The sequence below is a fragment of the Gracilinanus agilis genome, chromosome 5 (assembly GCF_016433145.1).
Source record: "Gracilinanus agilis isolate LMUSP501 chromosome 5, AgileGrace, whole genome shotgun sequence".
Lineage (NCBI taxonomy): Eukaryota > Metazoa > Chordata > Mammalia > Didelphimorphia > Didelphidae > Gracilinanus > Gracilinanus agilis.
This window is the reverse complement of record NC_058134.1, coordinates 232,373,777-232,396,126: the sequence shown is the minus strand read 5'-3', so window position 1 is coordinate 232,396,126 and position 22,350 is coordinate 232,373,777. Positions and strand designations below refer to the sequence as shown.

Sequence of the window (22,350 nt, the reverse complement as noted above, 5' to 3'; positions counted from 1 at the left end):
ATAACCTGAAACCGTCTCCTGGTTATGACCAGGTAGCTCTAGCAAATACATGTAGACACAGCTCTGGCTCTGAGAACAAAGGGAGATGCTGGGCCGGAAGGTGGCAGTGATGTAATGAGGCCGAGGCATCGCACAGCTCTCCAGCCAGCAATGGCGAGGAGGAGAGTCATACCAGGGACTGAATTTTATCAGTAGTTACTAAAATCTCCCAAGAGCATTCTGACTCCTGGATACAAGCATGAAAGTACATGCTTACTTGCTGAAAAAACTTAAGTACTCAATAGTTACACAGCTCACTAAAAAATATTTTTATTTTATGACACATTTTATCCAATACAAGAAAGTCCAGAAGCTTCTAATATTTTAAATATTAAATTTAAATCATTTTTATCAGTGTGTAACATAACTAAGACCACATTTTTCAGGTTTTTTTCAATTTAGGTAACTTAATTTAAAAACAATTCAGGGGTTCTTAACCTAGCATATACAAATTCAAAAATTTTTGGCAGGGGATAAATTTCAATATAAATTAGTTTGCTTTGTAATCCTATGTATGTTGATGGATTTAAAAACATGACACAAAAAAAGATTAAAAACCCCTAACTTAATTTATATCTGAAATTTTAGTTATTTCTTCTTTCACATCCTTAATCTCAGTTTGAACTATAGTTATGTTAGATATTTTTTCATTCAAGAAAGCAATTTCTTTTTCTCTTTGTAGCAGGTCAGCAACCAGTCTCCCAATTCGTAAAGTTAAATCATTTATCATTGGTTCCAAACGGGAAAAATCCTTTTTGAGGTTATAAACCTTAGGTTTTAAATCATTTGCAAAATTCACTGTCTTCAGAATTTTAGCCCTGTCACTTTCCAAGTTTAAAAGTCTATCTGAATGCTTACTGAAATCACTGTCTAGTTCAGAAAGCATCTTGTTAGCAACCTGAATTCTTTCAGAGTTTTCAGATGCTAAACTCCTTAGTTTTGCTGTTCGATCAATGCTACTGGAAAGAAGGTCACCTATGCTTTTGACTGTATTTTGTTCTGCTTTTTCTAATCTGCTTTCCAGGTCTTGTACAGATTCTGTCAATGACGTTACATCAGTTACTAACCCTGAAATACGCCTTATATCAGTTTTGACAGCTGAAATCTTGAGGGAAACCTCTCTTGCCAGGAAAGATGTACTCTGGTCTGTGTTTGTAACTGCTTGATACAGAGCTGTCATGTTGTTGTTCAATTTATCTCTTTTTTCAGTTATCCTGTTGGACCAAGTTTTCAAGTTATAAACATCTTCCTGAAGACGTTTTAGATGAGCAATGATCTGAAAATCCTTCAACTGTTTTATCATAGCTTCAGACTTCTGACACTATAGGAAAATAAAATACAACAATGATTACAAATGATAAACCAAACTTCTTTATTTAATTTAAAATGGTAATTTAAATTTAATTTAAATCAGCTTAATTTTAAATGTTACTTTCTTACTGAAATTTTACCCTGTGCCAACCTGGAAACTGATAGGAGAAGACATGAATTATTTGAGTAATTTAAGAGTAGATGGAATTATTATGTGAAGCTGCCCCTTTCTGCATGATAAGTTATAAGAATAAAAAAATTCACAGAAACTTATAACACTATTAATTTTCAACTACTTTGAATAAAAGATGCTTACTGACTGAATCCTTGAAAGAAATCATAACAAATACACACAAATGCTCAAAACATTAGGAACTGAATTCTAAGAAGTATTAATATAAGTAGTTTCTAACTATCACAGAGTCTTTTCAGATATGGAAAAGGTCATAAAATATTAGATAACAAGTCTTAACCTTTTTTCCCTTGGTAGTCAGTTACAGTACATTTAAAGATTAAAATGTATAATTTTCAATTCTTCAATTTTTCAATTCCTCAAAATCCACTGAGTAGATCATGTGTATGTAGTGGCAAGAAAGATATCTTCTAATAATTTACTAGAAAAAGGAGGAGGAAGTATTTCTCTAGCATCAGGATGGATTTAGGGATAAACACAAACCTAAGGGAATTTATAATAATTTGTATGGAATGAAGAATTTTTAAAGTGCCTACTATGTCTAAGTACTAGGAATATGAATAAAAAAGTGAGTCCCTGCTCTCTAGGAGCTCACATTCTAATAAGGGAAGCAACACATATGGAAAGTTTCTTCTGAAGTCAGAGATATCTGTTATTAAAGTCTAGTGGTTTCTAGGATGCGGCGGCAGCAAAGCAGATGGTAATGGCTCTTCTTTAATGTATTTCCACTGATCAGATCTTCTAATGAATACATATGCTTCAGTTTCATATCACGTGACTTTGATCTAACTACTGAACCTACATTTATTTTTTAAAAACCCTCTCTGTGTTAGTATCCATTCTTTGGAAAAAAATTATAACCCTTAATTTTAAAAATTAAAGCCCTTCTCTTTTCTTAGGTTCCTGTATGTATTGGTTCCAAGGCAGAAGAGTGGTAAGGGCTAGGTAATGGGGGTTTATAGGACTTGCCCAGGGTCACACAGCTAAGAAGTGTGTGAGGCCAAATTTGAACCCAGGACTTCCTATCTCTAGGCCTGGCTCTCTATCCACTGTGTCACCCAGCTGCCCCCTACCTATACTTATTTTTTAAATCAATTGAATTTAATTTTCAATTCTGAATTCTCTCATTTGTATCATCTATCCACAATTGAGAAAGCAAGAAAAACAAAACCTTTTACAAATATATATCGTCAAGCTAAACGAATTTCCAACATGGAAAAAAAATAAAAAGCTTCCATTTGAACTCTGAGTGCAACAGCTATCTAGGGTTGGAGAACGTGTTTTGTCATGAGTCTCCAGGAAATGGGCATTTAGCCTATAATAAAGTCCCTACTATGTAAAGGTTGTTTATCTTGAGAGTCACTCGGTAGGCTAAAAAATTTGACCATAGCACTTGTCTACCAGCATGGATTTACAAGCATAGCAGAACTCATTCAACTGAATGACCCTGATGAGTTTAATTTGTCACCACAAATCTATCTACTAGGCTCAGTGAACTGTAGGCAACCTTGAAGTTTGGATTTCTGATGTTCAAAGAGGATCACAGAATTCTGTACTGTAATTAAAACAGACATTAGCAATTAGCTAAGTTCAATTCCCTTACTTTATGGATAAGAAACAAAATCTTGAAAAGGTTATGTAACTCGTGTGGGGTTAAACAACTAGTGAATGGCTCAGCCTGGACTCAGATCTTTTGACTCGTAAAGTCAAGGTTTTAAAATAACAACAACCTAATTCCTGCCAATATTTAGCAGTTTTTATAAGTTGGCATGGAATTTTTAGATCAGTTTTTTCTACTTCTTTTGAAACCTGTCAGGAGAATAAATACTATATTTGTATAATCTGGTTTGCTTCATGTGCAGCATCACAGTAGAATAAAGGGTGATTGAAGAAAATTAAAAGATCATTGATAAGCTGGCTAAATTTTTGTTTAAACCAAGTTTAAGCTTCTTGATGATGTTGTTGAGTGGAAGTGTTTCTCCGTGCACAGGGAGTACTAACCCACGCCCACCCATTCTGTGATACAACCTTGAAAAGCAGTGGCATGTAGGAGCTCCAGTCTAGCACTGCTACAAGAAGTTACCATTTGGTTTTCATCTAATGCTAAAATAAAGGGTAGGTAGTGAGGTGGCTAAGTGGATAGAGCACTGGGCTCAGAGTCAGGAACATTTGAGTTCAAATATAGCCTCAAATATGTCCTAATTGTATGATCCTGTGCAAGTCACTTAAGCCTATTTGCCTCACTTTTTTCTTCTGTAAAATTAACTAAAAAAGGAAATGGCAAACCACTCCACTATCTTTGCCAAGAAAACCCCAAAGAGGGTCACAAAGAGTTGGACATGCCTAAAAACTCCTGAACAACAACAAAAATAAAGGCTGAATTTCTGAATTTCATGTGTCTTGAAATACAAGAATATTTCTACGTTCAACAGTGACTGCCAATGAACATGGAAATGTTTTGTATGATAGCACACTTATAACCTGTATCAAATATCAAATTGCTTATGGTCTTGGGAAGAAAGGTAGAGAGGGAGAGAATTTGGAACTCATAATATTAGAAAACAAAACATTAAAAATTATTTTTACATGTAATTGGGGAAAAATGTTACTGAACTTAAACTAAACCAACGTGATTACCAGCTGATTAGTGGTTATTTCTAACCTGGATATCCTAGGAGCTGGTCCCTTCTGATGTTTTGTTAACATATCTCAGAGCTAAAAAGTTTAAATGTGTTTAGAGAAAGGATGCTCTCCAGAGGACTTGGTGTATGCAGGCAAAGAGGTTTGGTGCTAGATGTAAGATGTACTCATATATTAAGTAAAAAAATTGGTAAATGTATAAGTAGCCTGAGGGAGAAGCATTATGGTTTGCTTCAATTTGAAAGCACAAAGGTAGATAGATGGAAGATGTTGGATGGTGTGTAATGCAGAGGTGTTAAACTTACTATCAGCAAAATTCCAGTGTTATTGGAATCTGATTCAAATGTAACTGGGACATATTTAACAAAATAAATAAAAATACACTACAACATTGATGCTAATTTGTGGTTTTCTAAATCAACAGTTTCTATTTGAGTTTGACACCCCTGGTGTAAAGAACTTGGAAGTAAAGAAGCCTGAGTGTAAAGCAGAGCCTGGTGTAGACCACCTGTGTGGTGGGATCCCAGATAAGTCACTAACCTCTAGGTATCATTCTCTACAATTATAAAATAAGGAATAGACTACTTCTAAGAATTAGGAAAACCTGAAGAGAAGTCATCATCTTACTGACTTCCCTAATTCTACTGAGGGAATCCCCATTCTCCCAGTAATCCAAGTCTACAAGCTAGGAGCCATCTTGGATTTTTCCCTCTCTGACCCTCCATATCCAACTGGTCACCACGTCTCATAGATCTTGCTTTCAATTGTTTCTTGCATCTGGTCCCTTCTCTACTCCCATGTCCACCCTTTAGTTCGGCGCTTTATCACCTCTTGCACGAACTATTGTAATGGCCTCCTATAAGGTTTGTTTCCAGTTTCCCCTCTTTAATCTTTCTTCCACTTAGCTCCCCAAATAATCTTTGTTAAGAAAACATTTGAGCATGTCACTCTCATGTAAAACAAGCTCCACTGTCATTCTATCATCAGTGTAAAATACAAAAATTTCACCCAATATTTAAAGATTGGCTATAGCCCCATTTCCAGACTTATGACCTCACCTAATGCATTCTGTATTTCTCCAGCCTAAACTATTATGCCAACTCCCATCACCAAGCTTTTGTAGAGTCTGTCCCTGAAGCTTGAATACCCTCTCATCTTAGTATCTTACACTACCTCCCTTATTATAGTTTATTCACCAGTGGAAAGCCTTTTTTTGATCCCCTCAATTGTTGGTGTTAGGGTTTTCTCCCTTCTTATTTTGCTCTTAATTGTTTACGTGTAGACCCTTGCATATAAAATGAACTTGGTAAATGTTTGTGGAATTAAATTTAATTCCATCTCTAATCAATAGGATTACAAACACTGGCTTAAAACCTTCTGTAAATAGCAACATAGAGTGGGGAAAAATGGGAATCAGAAGACTGAGATTTTAAGTTTTATCTCTGATGATGTGCCATTGCCCCTTTGAGCTTCAAATTCCTGACTGGAAAAAGGAAGGGATTGTTATGTCTTGCAAAGTCTTTTTAAGATCTAATATTTTATAAAGAATATGTGACAGATATTTTCACATGTGGTTTAGATTAAATGTTTCATTTTTTGAGGGAGTTTGTCATGCTTTCCCTCCTAAGGTTCCATAATCTGTCTTGTAATGCAGATAGGATTAAGCCTTCATCAGAATTGTGTATAAAATTAGTTTTATAATTACAGATTAGGGGCAGAATAATGCTATTAGCCTTAAATTTTGCAGTTTTCCTTGAAGTGATGAAATATGCAAATACTTAATAAAGTATCTAACCTGGTCAGCTGCATTAGACCAAAGTCTTTAAAAATCTCCATTTATAAAATTCACAGCAAGAGTACCTAGGAAATTTTTTTATTTTAACAAAAGTTCCCCTTTCTATACTCTTTTGTATAATTTATTAAAGATGAATAAAACATGGCAAACAAAAATCTTTAATGAACTTTTTTTTCTTAAAACCCTTACCTTCCGTCTTGGAGTCAATACTGTGTATTGGTTCCAAGGCAGAAGAGCGGTAAGGGCTAGGTAATGGGGGTCAAGTGACTTGCCCAGAGTCACACAGCTGGGAAGTGTCTGAGGCCAGATTTGAACCTAGGACCTCCCATCTCTAGGCCTGGCTCTCAATCTATTCTCAATCCACCCAGCTGCCCCTTTAATGAACTTTTAAAATAAATATAAAAAGTCATTACTATCTACTTGAATATTTCAAAGATCCATAATTCCACCAGTATGGGTACTGCCCAAATGAATGTAAGATTGTAAATCCTCTGTAACTTAGTTCTCATCAGTTGCTGTGGCTGAACAAATTTGCCACCTGAGGAGCAGCCTTCTGATAATAAAGTATTGCAAATGTGGCTGTGGGCTGTTCTTTGGTTGAGACATGGCCACTCTGTTGCTGGCCAGGCCTTCGACTCACCAGAACTTGTCTTCTGCTTGCTTGACAATCAAGAATGCCTTGATTGCTTTCCCCATCATCATGCACCAAGAGACACCAGGGTGGGACTTTAATGTCATTATTGTTGGTGAAAGGACTTCAGTTTGATGGAGATGGGATGTTTTGAGTTCAAGTGTGGCCTCAGACACTTCTTAGCTGTGTGACTGACTCTGGGCAAGTTACTTAATCCCCACTGCCTGGTCCTGACTGCTCTTCTGCCCTGGAACCCATACTGATTCTAATACAGAAGGTAAGGAAGGGTTTAAATGATAATAATTTTTAAAAGTATGTCTTGAAATATATGTGAATTATTTTCTTAAACAGATGATAAATATTATAATTCCATATTTGTTATAGTATGTTGATATTTCAATAGCTGTATGAGAAGGGGGAAGAGAATTTTGTGCATACAATTCAGATCAATACTTTTTAAGAACCAAATTTGCAAATCTTTAATGGGAAGCATATACTGAGCCCCATGTTCTAGGAATGGTGTCCTTATTTATTATTTATATGAACTATAATTTCACCTACTTCACACGTTCATGATGTGGTCTTTAAATTCTTTGTTAACAGTCTTGGTGGGCCCTTTTATTCTAAATATTCAAAGTAAAATATACTTAAACTATGTCCAGGTTTGTTACTGAAGTTGTACTGTATTTGGTAACATGAAAAAATGTAATTAAAAAGACATTCACTAACAAAGATTACGTTTGCCAGCAGTTTCTGCTAAGTCACTAAGGAGTCTATGATAATAAATGGAGATGGCAGAATAGGGGCTGAAAAAATATAATGATAATTTTCATTGATATTGTAATCTATTGTGCTTTAAAAAAAATCCAGACTGTTGCAGCTCATAAATTATTACATTAAATTTAATGATATGATGTAAACAAAGAATACAATTTTGCCAGCACATAGTTACAGGTAAGAACTAGCATTCAGAAGCCAAGAAATTTAAAGATAAAATTCTAGGAATTAAATCTATGTCTTGTAAAGTTAATTCATTTCTCTTAGTGTATTCAGACCCTGCTTTCTGTGGCAACTCTAAATAATTAACGGGGAAAATGACAAATAATGAAAATAATTTGTTTGGGTTATTTGAGGAATGCATGGAATAAGAATTTGAGTTGAGATATTTGAAAAAGGCAGAAGTAGTCTCTAAATTTTATTTTACTGTTTTTATTATTTAACATCCCCTCCCCCCATACAATCCATGGGTTTAGTTTGTCTGAATAATAAATATGACATTACTTCATTTACCTGATAACCTTAAGCATATAGAACACAGATAAGAACCGAGACGTGAACAAACAAGATCTGCATGACCAGAATGGATGACACAAAATTGTCCATGCACTAATGCTCATGCATTGAATTGCTAGGCGAGTCCCTCAAAGCTCACCCTCTAAGCCTATTTATTCCCTCTTCCGACTCACACCAAGTGTGTTTGTCTCATTTTCCTAGCTCAAAGATGCTTAAGACAGTATGAGAGATGGAGTGTGGGGACGCTGCTGGCTGGCAGGGTGACAGCGAGAAGCGGGTGCTACCACTGTGTTTGCGAGGCACATCCTCACAAGGGCCCTGGTGTGAGTCGAATGGGGCAGGTACCATCATTCCTATTTTACAAAGAGGGTTAGTGGGAGAGCTGGCTCTGGTCTCCCAGTCTAGTGCTCTTTCCACTATACAACACTGTCTATTACCACATAACAATATACACAAAGACTCAAAGCACAGCAATCTGTGGCCACCTGAGACCACAAATGTATGTTAGCCCAGTAAAATAGCTCATTCTAAATTATGTTACCTATACTCTACTTAAGAAGGCAGGGAAATATGTCCTATATTTTGGAAACAGATATATTTTTATCTGAAAAATTCTCTTATGTGGATAAAACCCCTTTGCTTTCCATCATGCTGCATGACTGAGGCATTATACCATAGAGCAAAAGAAGTATAAAACATGATAGAAATGTGTGCAATAACATACTTCCTCATAACATGAATTGGCTAAGTTTACTGTTCACCAATTCCTTTATTTTCTAGGTCGTATTCTAAAATCCCCTTTTCCCTAAGACTTGAGGATGCTATGAACTCTTGAACCTTGCCCTTTAGGAAGTGCAGTTCATTCTGCATTTTGAGCATGCTGTTATCATACTGCATTCCTTCAAGGGCTTTCTGCACATCCATAATATCTGACACGGCTTTCAGCATATCATCTTCCAGATTAAACATCTTCATGGTCAATTCTTCCATTTTCTTTTCTGTCCCTATCAGATCTTGAGAGACCTTCAGAACCGAGTGCACGGCACTCTCAATGGCTGGCAAGTGTGTCTTGCATTCCTCCACTTTAGGCTCATAGTCAGCAAGTTGATTGCCCAGGTGGATTTCTCTCTCAAAGAGATTTCTTTGTTCCTCTTCTAACTTTTCAACTGCTTTGGAATCAGACACTAGTTGCTCTTCTACTTGTAAAAGGTCGTCTTCTTCCTGACTCTTGATGGTTCTAATATTTCTGATGGTGCTATCTTCCAAATCTCTGAGCCTTTCAGTGAGCAATTTTACACCCTGTTCAGCCAAGTTAATTTGGGCAGTAACATGAGAATGCACACGTTTGGCTTCAGATTTTAAACCGCCAGTATGAGCATTCATGTCATCTAGGTTTCTTTTCCAGGAATCTGTAACATTCTTAAATTTCACATTAATGGTCTGCAGCCTTTGCATGAGAGTCTGCTCACTGTTCTTAATGTCACTCAAGATGTTATGCAGACTGGACACCTCTTGCTCAAATTGGGTCATCAAAGATATGGCTGATGTAGTTTCCTGCAGGACACTTTCAGTAGAATCAAGCTGCATTTGTAACACAAAACAATTCCCAAGTCTACTTAATAGCAGTTAATGGTGGAGAAACACACACATTAACAATCAGGAACATAAGAGATGTGCAAAGATCAAGTTCTGAAGATACCCTAAAATATTCTATGTCCATCAGTATCAGAACATTACTCACAAAGGGGAGTTCATTCACTAGTTGTTTAATTTTATGAATTTTGCCAAAATTAACAGATTATATTCCAAGTTAGAAAGATATATACCTGCACCCCACATAAGGTTTTAGAGATCTGTACCTTCATAAATAATATTAAAATCAAAAGAGAATTTCATCTTAATTCCTTTTTATCTTTTTTGGGGGTATGTGAAAGAAATCTAGATAAACTGTATAGTTTACTTGCTTGCCTTTAACTTACAATTTGGGTATTCATTCAAAAAGCATTTGGATAAGAACTATTTTTTTTTTCATAAAAATATTTTTCTTTGTGGATTTCCTAACTGCTTAAAGAGAAATTACCTGAAAGTTACATTTTGTAGAAATTACAAACAACTGCAAAAATGAATACAGAAAAGTGATACTGACAGCCCCAATCATTTTTGACCTAGATCTGTGATTTTGTTAACATAGTGATATTTGCAAGTTGTCCCTTGTTCTTTAACAAGGAGGGCTGCATGGGGGCATTAGGAGCTTAAATGACTTGCCCAGGATTTAACAGTATGGCAACTTTCTGACTGAGCCTGGCCCTCCATTGACTATGCTGAGGTGATGCTATGTATAATACTAATACTCTATAATACTAATCTAATAATAAATATATTTTTTTAGGCCTTACCTTCTGTCTCAAAATCGGTACTAAGATTCAATTCTAAGGCAGAAGAGCAGGGAGGGCCAGGAAATTGGGGTTAAATGACTTGCTCAGGGTTACATAGCAAGGGAAGTATCTGAGGCCAGATTTGAACCAAAGATCTCCTGTCTACAGATCTGGTGCTGTAACCACTGAATCACCAAGCTTCCCCTAGTATTTTTATATGTTATATTCTGACCTGCTCTTAGGAACACTGGGAAACTTCCTGGATTGATAAATCATAGTATCGGGAACTTATAAGTCAAAGAAGTGCCTTTTATTAATGAGGTCTTGGGGGCATACAGAACTTCTCATAACCAAAGAGATGGTATTGGGGGCTGCCAGTTCTGTTCTGACTCAGATTTAGCCAAGGGGATCCTGGAGTGGATCATGGCCACTCTCCTGGGGTGGCCATGGTTGCTTAAGGCCAGCCCTTGGGCAAAGGCTTGATGTGGATCATTACATTTCAGTTTCTCTCACAGAGGTCACCCACTGTCATGGCTTAGAATATCATCTTCGTATATAACTCCAAAATCATCAAGTTCTCTCCTAAGAATCTCTAACTGGACGTTGGGCATCCATGTAGACATTTTGAAATCACCTCCAACCTGACATGTTGAAAACCTCAGTGAGGTGTGGCAATCCTTTTAGTTCATTCCCTAATATATTCACCATAAAAGGTGTTTCAGATATTTTGTACACTCCTTCCCTCCCAAACCTCCTCAGCCTCAGATGTTGCATCCTACTTAAACGAGACTAAGGCCTTCTGACCACAATTTCTTCATCTGCAAAATTATCTGTAATGTCAGTCATTTTTTTCTCCTTTCCTTTTGCATCAGAGGAACCCTCTTGATAAACCTGTCCATGGATGGCCATGATGCCAATCCCATCCACCTTTCTTGTAAATTGTTCCTTATGTGAGATCCTCTCTTTTGCATCATCAGTCTCTCCCTCTCTAATAGCAATTTTACTTCAAGCTACTTGTGCCCCTCCTAGAGATAGTGCCCCATCTTTCCTTTCTTGAATGAGTACTTTACATCCAGCTCCTCCACTTTAAGACTTTCCCACTTTTAAATTTCTTGGCAATCTGGCTCTCACATTTTACCAGAAAGATTCTCTGGAGGCTCATCAAAGGATTCTCAGTGGCCTTGTCTGTTTCCGCTCTCCTTTGTCTCTCTGTGGCATTTGGCCCTATTGAGCCCTCCTTGCCCTTCTTGACATTCTCCTCCCTTGGGTTTCTGTGGCCCTGAACTCTGGTGCGTCTCCTATTAACTTTCTGTCTCCACTTGGTGTCTGTCTCCCTGCTCCTTAATCTTAGGTATTCCCCAATGCCTGAAGCCTTTTCTTCTTTCACTATCTCTCTCCCTTAAAGAGCTTATCTAGTCTCATAATCTCAACTAACACTTTGGTGTGGATCAATACCAAATCTGGATCTCTAGTTCCAGTTTTTTTTCTCATACTACATTTCCAACTTCCTTTTGGTCAGCTTTACATGAATGTTCCACTAGAACTTCAAATTCAACATATCCAAAGCCACACTCTTCAACCCTCCCAACTTCCCTTTTCTTCCAAAAGCTTAATGACCTTTTGCATTTTTTGAGTTTAATACTCAAATGAAAAATAAAACATTATGTAAAACTCTTCAGGTATGCCTTTTGTGTAAAATACCTTCATATTTTTAAGCACAATAATTTCCCCCCAAAGTTTCCTATTTTGAAATTATTACCTTTTCAGAAATTAAAGTGACTTGACTTTGAAGGCTATGGAACTCAGCAGCTTCCAATTTCAGTAGTTGGTATTTATTTTCGACATTATCAAACTTTTCTGACTGCTGAAATACAAACCTGTAAAAGATAAGAAAATAATAATATGCATTATATAACTCAAAAGGGGGCTATTTTGTACTAAGATTATAAAACACATTCCAAATACACAAGATCATAAATTTAGTTCTGGGAAGAAATTTAAAAGTCATCTAATACAACTCCTCCTTTTTTATTGCTGAGGAAATTGAAGGCTATAGAGCTTTGATCTGACTTGCCCAAGCTCTCTGAGGTTGCAGTAAGTAGCTGAGGTGGGATTAAAATTCTGTTACCCTGACACTTTCTCCCAAGGCTCTTTATACAGTACCACACTAGCTCTAGGATTTAGAAGAAAATATCTATTATATAAAGCTGCAAGGGAATCTTAGTAAATTTTACATAATTATAAAACAAAAAATGCTCACAACTGATAATTGAACATTATCTTAAAGGATATATTTACTTTTCTTTTTTTTTTTAAACCCTTAACTTCTGTGTATTGGCTCCTTGATGGAAAAGTGGTAAGGGTGGGCAATGGGGGTCAAGTGACTTGCCCAGGGTCACACAGCTGGGAAGTGTCTGAGGCTGCATTTGAACCTAGGACCTCCCGTCTCTAGGCCTGACTCTCAATCCACTGAGCTACCCAGCTGCCCCCAGATATATTTACTTATGAGATGAATAAAATACCTTCTAAGACTGAGTCATTAAAACTGGTCCCAATATTTATAATTTTTAAATAATGAAGATTAGTTATTTGATTCAATTAAGACGAATAAAACCTGATTGCACTGTACTAAATGCTCAGGGAGTACATGTGAACAAAGTGCTAGGTGAGATGAAACCAAAGTAGGGATATTGTTAGCTGTTTCGGGGAGATGGAAGGTAGTAGCTGGAGGTATGCCAGAGGGCTTTAGTAGCCAGGGCTGAATTGCAGTCTTGAGAGCCTTACTTCAAATCTTGAAGGTACTATCTATGTGACTTTGGGCAAGTCCTTTAAGCTCTCTGGACCTCAGTTTCCTGCTCTGTACCATGAAGGGTTGGCCCCTTTGGCCTCCAATAATGTACACATCTACCACAGAAAGGGAAAGGAAGGAGAAGAGGGAAGACTGGAAATGGAAGTCATAAAGAAGGCCCATAAAAAGCATTCCCAGGACAGGTAAGCAGTTCAGCTGGCCTAAGTGTAGAGTACTTAGAAGGGTAGGAGGTGAGATGAGAGGCAGGAAAAGGTGGGAAGAGCTAAACTGTGGAGGGTCTGAAAGTTGGGAAAAGGATTAGGAAGCCATTTCAGGCTCTGAGCAGAGAAATAATGGCATGACTGAATAGGAAGGAGATATTGGATGGTTTGATGGGAAGAGAGAACTGAACTAGGAATACCAATTTGGAAGCCATGTAAGAAGCAGGGTGGGGGTAGCCATGGGAACAAATGTGAGACATGCTGGAGAGGTAAAATCAATAAGGTACCCTCCTTAGGAAACCAGGAGGGTTTCCTTGAAGACTGAAATTCAGGGATGTATGAAATAGGACAGTCTTCAAATGATTTCTATAAAATCTGGTTACCTCACTTAGATGGTATACTTTTTTTCAGGACAAAACTTTATTAATACCTCCCTTAGGGTTATCATTTTTTGACTTTTCTCACCTACCCAAGTTACCATACCCAAACCTACAGTGAAGATATGACAAGAGGGCCAAGATAAAGCGTGTGTATTTATGGATGTGTGGGGTTGTTTGAGGGTAAAAGCCAAGACCACTTATTATCTGCCAATACAAAGTTTAGAGGTTAGATGACATTAATTTTAGTTAGATAAATCCTAGAGATAGTGAATCCTCAGCTATTTAGACTAAGTTTTAAACTAAGTTTTTAGGGCCCTTTGGTTTCTAAAGTAATTAGGTTGAGGGGAAATAGGATAGAAAAACTGACAGGTTCAAAGCAGCCTTACAATCTATCAACAATCCAACTCTTGAAACGAAATTTAATTTTTAATCGCTATTTTCTGACTTTACATCACCCTTTCTTTCTTTTTTGGGGGGGGGAGTGGGTGGGTGGAGGAGACTGGATTATCTCAGTTCAGCCAGGCTGCCTCATCTCACAACTATTTCTGACCTGGGCTGGTTCACTCATCCTTAAGCAACCTGGTGGCTTTCCCATTCCTAGGTGTTCACCATAGTGATGCTAGAAGTAGCACAGATGCTAGATTGGCCTAACCCGGTGAGGCTCAGAAATCCGGGGCTTAGGAGATCCTCCAACCTCAGCCTCCTTCAGAAACTGGGTATGGGCTTGCACTACCACACTGGACCTGCCACCTTCATTTCTTTTTCTTTTTTTTTAATCTTCATTTCTAATGTTTCCCTTTCCATACAATTAATGAGCCATTTTTTGTTAACAAAGAAAAAAATCAGTTCAGCAAAACCAACATATTAGCCCAGTCTGACAGAAGGTATAATACTCCATAGTGATTGTTTACTACCTATGCCAAAAAGGGAAGTGAGTCCATTTTCTTCACACTTCCCTGGGGCTCTAAACAAAGCCAAGGAGGTAAAGACCAGAAAAGGAGACTCGACCTCTTGGAGCTGGTTTGCTGTAAAGGTTGCCAGAAGTCTTCTATTGTGGATAATGTCTATACAGAGGCTGACTGTTTGTGTCGAAGTTCAGAATTAAGAGATGAAGAAATGAGAGAAAAGCAAATAAGACAGGAGGGCTGGTGACAGAGATCTGGCAGAGAACAGATCTGAATATGGGGGCCGGGACATCACTGGAACTTTCTTAAGTGTCCCCAAAGGCACGAGACTGCTCTTCCCCAGCCGGCCCCTGACCATCACTTGACTGCAGCTGCTTTCTCCAAGGTTGCCAGTGACCTCCTAACTGTCTCAAGTGTTTCCTCAGTCCTCACCCTTGTCTAGCATCTGCCCTGCTCTGTCCCAAATTCGCTCCCTCATTGGGGTTTTCATGCTGTTATTCTCTTCTGGTCTCCTTTGACCCGGTCACTCCTCAGGCCCCTCTGATTCATGATTTGTGCCCGTCCCCAGACCATGGGGATGTCCCAAAGCTCAGTGACCTCATCAGATCCCATGAGCTTAATGATATTGATGCAGAGGATGTCTCCAGGACCCCCTGGGTGAGCAGCATGACTCCAAGGCTCAGTGGAGGCCCCTGGGATGCAGTAGTCTCCCACATTTCCTCACCACTCCTATGGCCTCCAGGTTCTCCACCTTAGCTATCCTCTACTCTTTACTCCTCTCTTGTTCCACTCAGTTGCCAAATGTCAGCATTTCTATCTCTACGTCATGTCTCATTCCAATTCTTTTTCTGCTCCCGCAGCTACTGTCTTTTGGTGAGATTACTGCTGGACCTCCTCACTGGTCCCCCAAATCTCTCCCCTCTCCAGTCTGACCTTCACTCAGCTGCCAGGGCTAGGCAAACAGGGTTAAGTTTAGTTAGGTTCAGGCAACTAGGAAGGGTCTGAGGTCAAATTTGAACCCAGAATCTCCCAACTCTAGGCCTGGTACTTTATCCACTGTGGCCCTGAGTTGACCCTCCCTTCCCTTTCAATATCAAACACAGCTCCCCAGATACTACAAAAATTATCAAATATAGTAACACCATATGTAATCATATATTATTGTTTAGGAGCACAACTCTCTAGTTGAACAACTGAGACCTGCTAATTTCTGCAAAATAAAGAAGCTACAAGGTGGAGAAAAGTCAGCTTTAGGAATTTTGGGATGTGTTTGGCACTGAGGTACAGGTTCTGCAATAATAAAGTGATATGACTCTGTCCAGGCTTCTCTCTTCTCTTTCTTCACTCTCAATGATATCTTTAGTCCTCGAGGATTCATTTATTATGTCTCTGCAGATGATTCCTGAATCTATCCATTCAACATCATCTATCTTCTGAATACTACACTGTGGTACCAAACATCTGTGTACCAGTTCAGGCATGCCCCACAAATGAAAATTATTTTAGACTTGATGGCCTCAAAGGTCCTATCTTGTTCTAAAAATTTCCAGGCCTCTAAGCATAGGGAAATGTACAAAACCAGGGTATAATGAAGCCATGTAGGAGCATTAGAATTGTGTACCAACTATCTTTCTGTGGGACATGTATGTATACTTGGATGCCCTATGGTCATCTCAAACTCAACACTTCCTTTTTTTTTCTCCTAAACTGAGCCTTCTTTAACTCTTTCTTATTTCTATTTTCCCCCTTTTTGTTAATTTGTTTTTATTTCACTTCCGAATTTTCTTCTCCTCTCTCCTCAATTCACTGAGAAGGCAAGAAATAAGATGGATATCCATTATATATGTGAAGTCAAGCAAAAAATATTTCCACATTAGCCATGTTGTGGGAAAAAAATAAAAGCAAGAAAAATAAAGAGAAAGCCAATATATTATGGTCTACCCTGAGTACGTTACTGGAGGTGGATAGCAATTTTCATCCTAAATCCTTTTGAATTGTTGTGGATCATTGTACTGATCAACACTGTTAAGTCTTTTACAATTGATTTATTGGTATAATATTACTATTAACTGTGTCCAGCATTCTCTGGTTCTGCTCATTTCACTTTCTATCAGTTCTACAAGTCTTCCCAAGGTTTTTGGATCCTATTCCACCCTTGTCATTTCTTATAGCTCAATAGAATTCCATCACAGTCATATACTGTAACTTGTTCAGTTATTCCCTAATTGAACATCCCCTCAGGTTTCTAATTCTTGCCAATTTTTCTTTTTCTTTGATTTCTTTGGGATATGAAGCTAGTATAGGTATTGCTGAGTCAGGGGGAAGAACAGTTTTATAGCCCTTTGGGCCTAGTTCCAAATTGTTCTCCAGAATGGTTGGGTCAGTTCACAACTGCACCAACAGTGCATTAATGCCCCTATTCTTATTTCTGTTGAGGACACATTTTTGTAGTCATCTAGATTCACAACTTTGGAGTCATTCTCATTTCATCCAAATCAGTTGTGCTTCAACATCAGTCAAATCAATTCTTTTCTCTCTAATAACACCCATAGGTTTTGTGAGGGCTTGTGGTCCTAATATACTGGTCACATATGACTGAGATTCTATGCCTTCTTTCCTGGAACATACAGCTAGGTGGCACCATAGTACATAGAGTACTCAGAGATAGGGAGAACCAAGTTCAAACACTGCCTCAGCCATTTCTCAGCAGTGTGACCCTGGGCAAGTCACTTAACCTTTGTCTACCTGAGTTTCCAAATCACTAACCTATCAAGGTTATTGTGAAAGTAAAATGAGATATTTGTAAAGTGCTTAAAAATCTTAATGGATTATAAATGCATACTTTGGTGATATTGCAGGTTTAGTTCCAGACCACCACAATAACGTGAATATTGTAATCCAATGAATCACATGAATTTTTTGGTTTTCCAGTGCATATAAAAGTTTTGTTTATGCCATACTGTAGTCTAGTAAGTGGGCAACAGTATATGTCTAAAAAAAGATGTGTATACCTTAATTTAAAAATGTTTTATTGGGGCAGCTAGGTAGCATAATGGATGGAGTGCCAGGTCTGGAATCAGGAATACCTGGGTTCAAATATGGTCTCAGACACTTCCTAGCTATGTGACCCTGGGCAAGTCACTTAACCCTGATTACCCAACCCTTATTGATCTTCTGCCTTGGAACTATACTTAGTATTGATTTTAAGACAGAAGGTAAGATTTAAAATTTATTACTAAAAATGCTAACCATCACCTGAGCCTTCAATGAGTAGTAATCTTTTTGCTAGAGGAGGGTCTTGCCTCACTCTTGATGGCTGCTGACCGGTCAGGGTGGTATTTATTAGAGGGTGAGGGTGGGGAGGCTGTGGATATATATATATATATATATATATATACACACACAGACACACATTCATTTATTTGTCCTTACCTTCTGTCTTAGAATCAATATTGTGTATTGGCTCCAAGGCAGAAGAGCAGAAGAGCTAGGCAATGGGAGTTAAGTGACTTGCCCAGAGTCACATAGCTAGGAAGTGTCTGAGGTCAGATTTGACCCCAGGCCTCCCAATCCATTAAGCCACCCAGCTGCCCCCTGTGGCAATTTCTTAAAATAAGATGACAAAGAAGTTTACCATGCTGATTGACTCTTCATTTCATGTAACTCCGAGGTCATTGCAGAGTTATTAACTAGTCTAATTTCAATATTATTGTGTGCCAGGGGACAGGGAAGCCCAAGGAAGGTCCAGGGGAATGAACAGTTGGTGGAGCATACATGACTCAGCACACATGACATTTCTCAATTAAATCTGAATCCACTCTTGATGAGGTCAGGGGCAACACAAAACAATTAGTAACATTAAAGATCACTCATTATAGATCACCATACCAGATATAATACTAATGAAAAAGTTTGAAATAGCAAGAGAATTATCAAAATGTGACCTAGAGACTTGGTGTGAGTACATGCTGTTGGGAAAATGGTGCTGATAGACTTGCTTGATACATTCAAATGAAGCATGCCTATACAAATACTAACTACCATTATCATATAGATTACTGCACTAACTTCCTAATTGGTCTTCCCCAGTCTACTCTCTTCATCTTTAATCTATTCTCCACAAAGCAGTGAAAAGAATCTTCTTCAAACACAGCCTAGTCCTTCCCTTGCTCAAGAAGCTTCAGCAGTTCCCTATTGTCTCTAGGATAAAATCCAGATGCCTTTCACAAGTTAGCTTGAGTTAATCTTTCCAGGTTGTGATCACACATTACTATCCATCATTTACCAACCAGTCAAACCAGCTGATTTCATGTCAGCTGTGGTGGAATAGTCTACTTTCTGTTTCCTTGCACAGACCTATCCTAGGCCTCAAATGCTTTCCCACTTTGTTCTGTCTGCTGGAGCCCCTCCTTTTATTCAAGGCTCAGTCCCTGTACCCCCTCCTGCGAGATGCTTTTTCTGGGGGGGGGGGGGAAGTTAGGTGGCTCAATGGGTAAAGAGCCAGGCTTGGAGATGAGAGGTCCTGGGTTTGAATCTGTTCTCAAATACTTCCTAGCTGTGTGACCCATTGCTTTGCCTTTACTGTTTTGCTGCTTTTTCTGAGTCTTTCAGTGATCAGGCTCCCTCCCCTTGCCATTTTACATTTCTTATAAATACCACATATAAGTGTTTATCTTTGAACATGTATCTTTGGTAAAATGTAAGCCCCTTGAGGCCAGGAATTATCTCATTTTTCTATCTCCAGCTACAAACTCAGTTCCAGCACACAATAGGCCCTTATGCTTGAGAGGCAGTGTGCCATACTGGATGGAGAGCTGGCTTCAGTCTGGAATACCAAGCAGAAGTCAGGTCCTTCTTCTGTCACACACTGATTGTGTGGCCTGGGGCAAGTCACTTAACCTGGTGTCCCAGGCAACTTGTGAAGCCTATGAGGCATAGGGCGAGGGCTGATCTCTGTTGGTAGAGTTTTTTTTTTTTTAAATTTAAACTCTCAAGTTTTTAGTATCTATTCTAAATGGCAAGAACAAGGCCGAATTAAGTGACTTGCCCATAGTCACACAGCTAGGAAATGTCCGAGACTACACTTGAGCTCTAGTTCTCCTGACTCCAAACCTGATATGCTATCTACTGTGCTACTTAGCAGCCTGAGTAGAGAAAATCATACCAGGAACTCTCTACAGCCATGAAATCCCAGGCCAGGTAAAAAAACAAAAGCAAAAAACCAGAAAACAAGCAAACAAAAAAACTCAAAGAAAAGAAAAGCTTGTTATGACATTATGGGCCAGAGGGTCTGGAGCAGGCAGTTTACTGTAGTAGGAAAAGGAGCCAGATGTGTAGTTGTAGACACAAGATTCTATAGGTCTTTAAGCAGAGGTGCGATAACCATTTATTAGGTATGTTCTAGTTGGGATTCTTTTTCTGTAAGGGTTTTATTCAACAGTTGCTGAAATCTCTTCTTTATTCTGAAATTCTGTGATTCTGTGGTCACGGATTTACCTATTAGGAATCTTAGGGGCCATCCCCTCTTTAAAAATGAGGAAACTTAGGCTCAGACATGTTAAGTGTCTGGCCCAAGGTCACCAAAAGACAGGTGAGTTTTGAAGCTGGGTCTTCTGACACCAGTACTCTTTTCCCATACTAGATTGCATGTCTAGATGATCCAAGTCAGACAAATTGATGGTAAACACTTGTTAAGTACCTACTGTGTGCTAGGCACTATGCTAAGTACTGGGAATTCAAAGAAAGCAAAAATAGTCCTTGCCCTCAAGAAGCCCACAATCTAAAGGAAGGGGAGACCAAATGCAGACAACTATGTATGAATAAGATAAATATGAGATCAGCTTGAGATAACTGGGAGCAGGCACTAACATGAAGGACTGGGAAAGGCTTCTTGTAGAAGGTGGGATTTTATAGCTGAGACTTGAAGGAGGCCAGGAAGCAGAGATGAAGAGGGAGAGCATTCCAGGAATGGGGGAAAGCCAGAGAAAAGGCTTAGAGTTAGGTGATGTAATGTCTTGGGAGAGGAACCTCAAGGAATTCAGTGTTACTGGATAGTAGAATCCTTGGAGGATAGGAGGATGTAAGAAGAATGGAAAGGTAGGAAGAAGCCAGGTTATAAAGGACTTTAAAACTCAGAAGGTTTTATATTTTTTTCCTGGTGCCACCGGAGTTTATTGAATAAGAAGGGTGACCTGTGCTTTAGGAAGCTGATAGCCAAGTGGAGGATAGACTGGAGTGGAGAGGGACTTAAGCCAGGTTACTGCAATAGTCCAGGAATAAGGGCCAGCACCAAGATGGTGGAAGTTTTTGGGAAGAGACATGGTGTGTAGAATCCATAGCTGAATGGATATGGGAGGTGAGAGTGAGTGAAGAGTTGAGGATGATACCTAGGTTTCCATCTTGAGTGACTGGGAGGGTAGTGGTGCCTTTGACAATAATAGGGAACTCCATGAAGCAGGGGAAAGAGTCTGGGGAAAGATGAGTTTAGTTCTGGACCTGATGAGCTTAAGATTTCTATAGGACTTCCTATGTGAGATGTTGAACAGATTGGAGATGTGAGTCTGGAGGACAAAAGGGAAGTTAGAGCTGGATAAATCTGGGCATCATCAGCAGAGATAATTGAATCCATGAAAGCTGATGAGATTAACAAGTGAAATAGTACAGAGAGACAGGAAAAGGGGGCCCAGGGCAGAACCCTCTTGGACACCAGGGATATTGGGTACCACCTGGAGGCTCCAGCAAAAGAGAATGAGGAGTGGTCAGAGAGGTAGGAGAAGCAGGAGAAAGCTGAGCCATGAAAACTCAGAGAGAAGGGAATATCCAGGAGAAGAGGGTCATGGTCAGTATCAAAGGCCACAGAGAGGAAACATGAGGTTTGAGACAAGATCATTAGCCTGGGCTTTAATAATGACACCAGCATAGCCCCAGAAATGAAAGGGATTTCAGATGTCTACAAATGAGGAACCTGAGGCTGGGAGAGACATATCTAGTTCAGCTCCTTTATTTGTGAGGACACGAGGTGAGGGGGGAGGGGCACTCAGGTAAGGAGTAGTCTTTCCCTACATCCGAAGGCTCGGTTGGGGATGGATGGATAGGCAGATGGATGTATGGATGTATGTGGATGTACTGACGGAATGGATGGACAGATGGACAGCTGCACAGATTGATGGGATGGTTGGATGGATGGGTGGGTGGGTAATATATGGGCAGATGGACTGACGGATAGCTGGGGCACTTGGGTGTTCCGCCCTTCTGGCCCGCCCCGCCCCCTCACTTACCAGGCCAAGGCCAGGCTGGTCCCGAGGGAGAGCAGGCACAGCACGGTCCGTGGGTCTGCCCAGCCGCCGCTGCCGCCGCTGCCGCCGCCGTCTCCGGATACCCGGGCCGGCTCCGGGGGCTGCACGGTCTCGCCGCGTCGGCCCGGCTCAGGGGGCGCCCCTTTGACGCCCGCTTTCTTGCGATGCTTCGCCTCGGACATTTCCGCGGGCCCTGGGGGGGGACACGGGCGGCCGCTGACCGTGACGAGGCCGGGGTGGGCGGCAGGCATTGCCGCCTTCCCCTCCCGGGCCCCCGAGGGCCTCCCCGCCCGCTTCTTTACCTTAGAGCATCCAGTCAGTCCGTCCGTCAGTCCGTCAAGGCGTCCGCAGCAGCCAGCAGTGCCGCTCCCTTCCCTCGCTGGGAGCCTGGGGGCGGGGCCGCTCGCGCCCACGCTGAGCGCGTCCCCGCCGCGCGTACCTCACACGAAGACCCGCCCCACCCCTTTTTCTGGTCCTTCAGGCG

General features: G+C 39.8%; 1 protein-coding gene across 2 annotated transcripts; it reads right to left on the bottom strand.

The window, feature by feature from the left end:
- Positions 1 to 284: 284 nt before the first annotated feature.
- On the bottom strand, positions 285 to 22,236 carry LOC123249158 (IKBKB interacting protein). Of its 2 annotated transcripts, none has more exons than XM_044678145.1 (4): positions 22,169 to 22,236; positions 21,849 to 22,059; positions 12,037 to 12,154; positions 285 to 1,360 (listed from the first exon to the last, which is right to left on the bottom strand). In XM_044678145.1, the coding sequence occupies exons 2-4, from the start codon at positions 22,046 to 22,048 to the stop codon at positions 605 to 607; spliced, it is 1,074 nt and encodes a 357-aa protein (XP_044534080.1). In that variant the 5' UTR covers positions 22,049 to 22,059; positions 22,169 to 22,236; the 3' UTR covers positions 285 to 604. The 2 variants fall into 2 exon arrangements, with proteins under 2 accessions (XP_044534080.1, XP_044534079.1); XM_044678144.1 differs by lacking the exon at positions 285 to 1,360 and adding an exon at positions 7,494 to 9,483.
- Between the last annotated feature and the right edge of the window lie 114 nt (positions 22,237 to 22,350).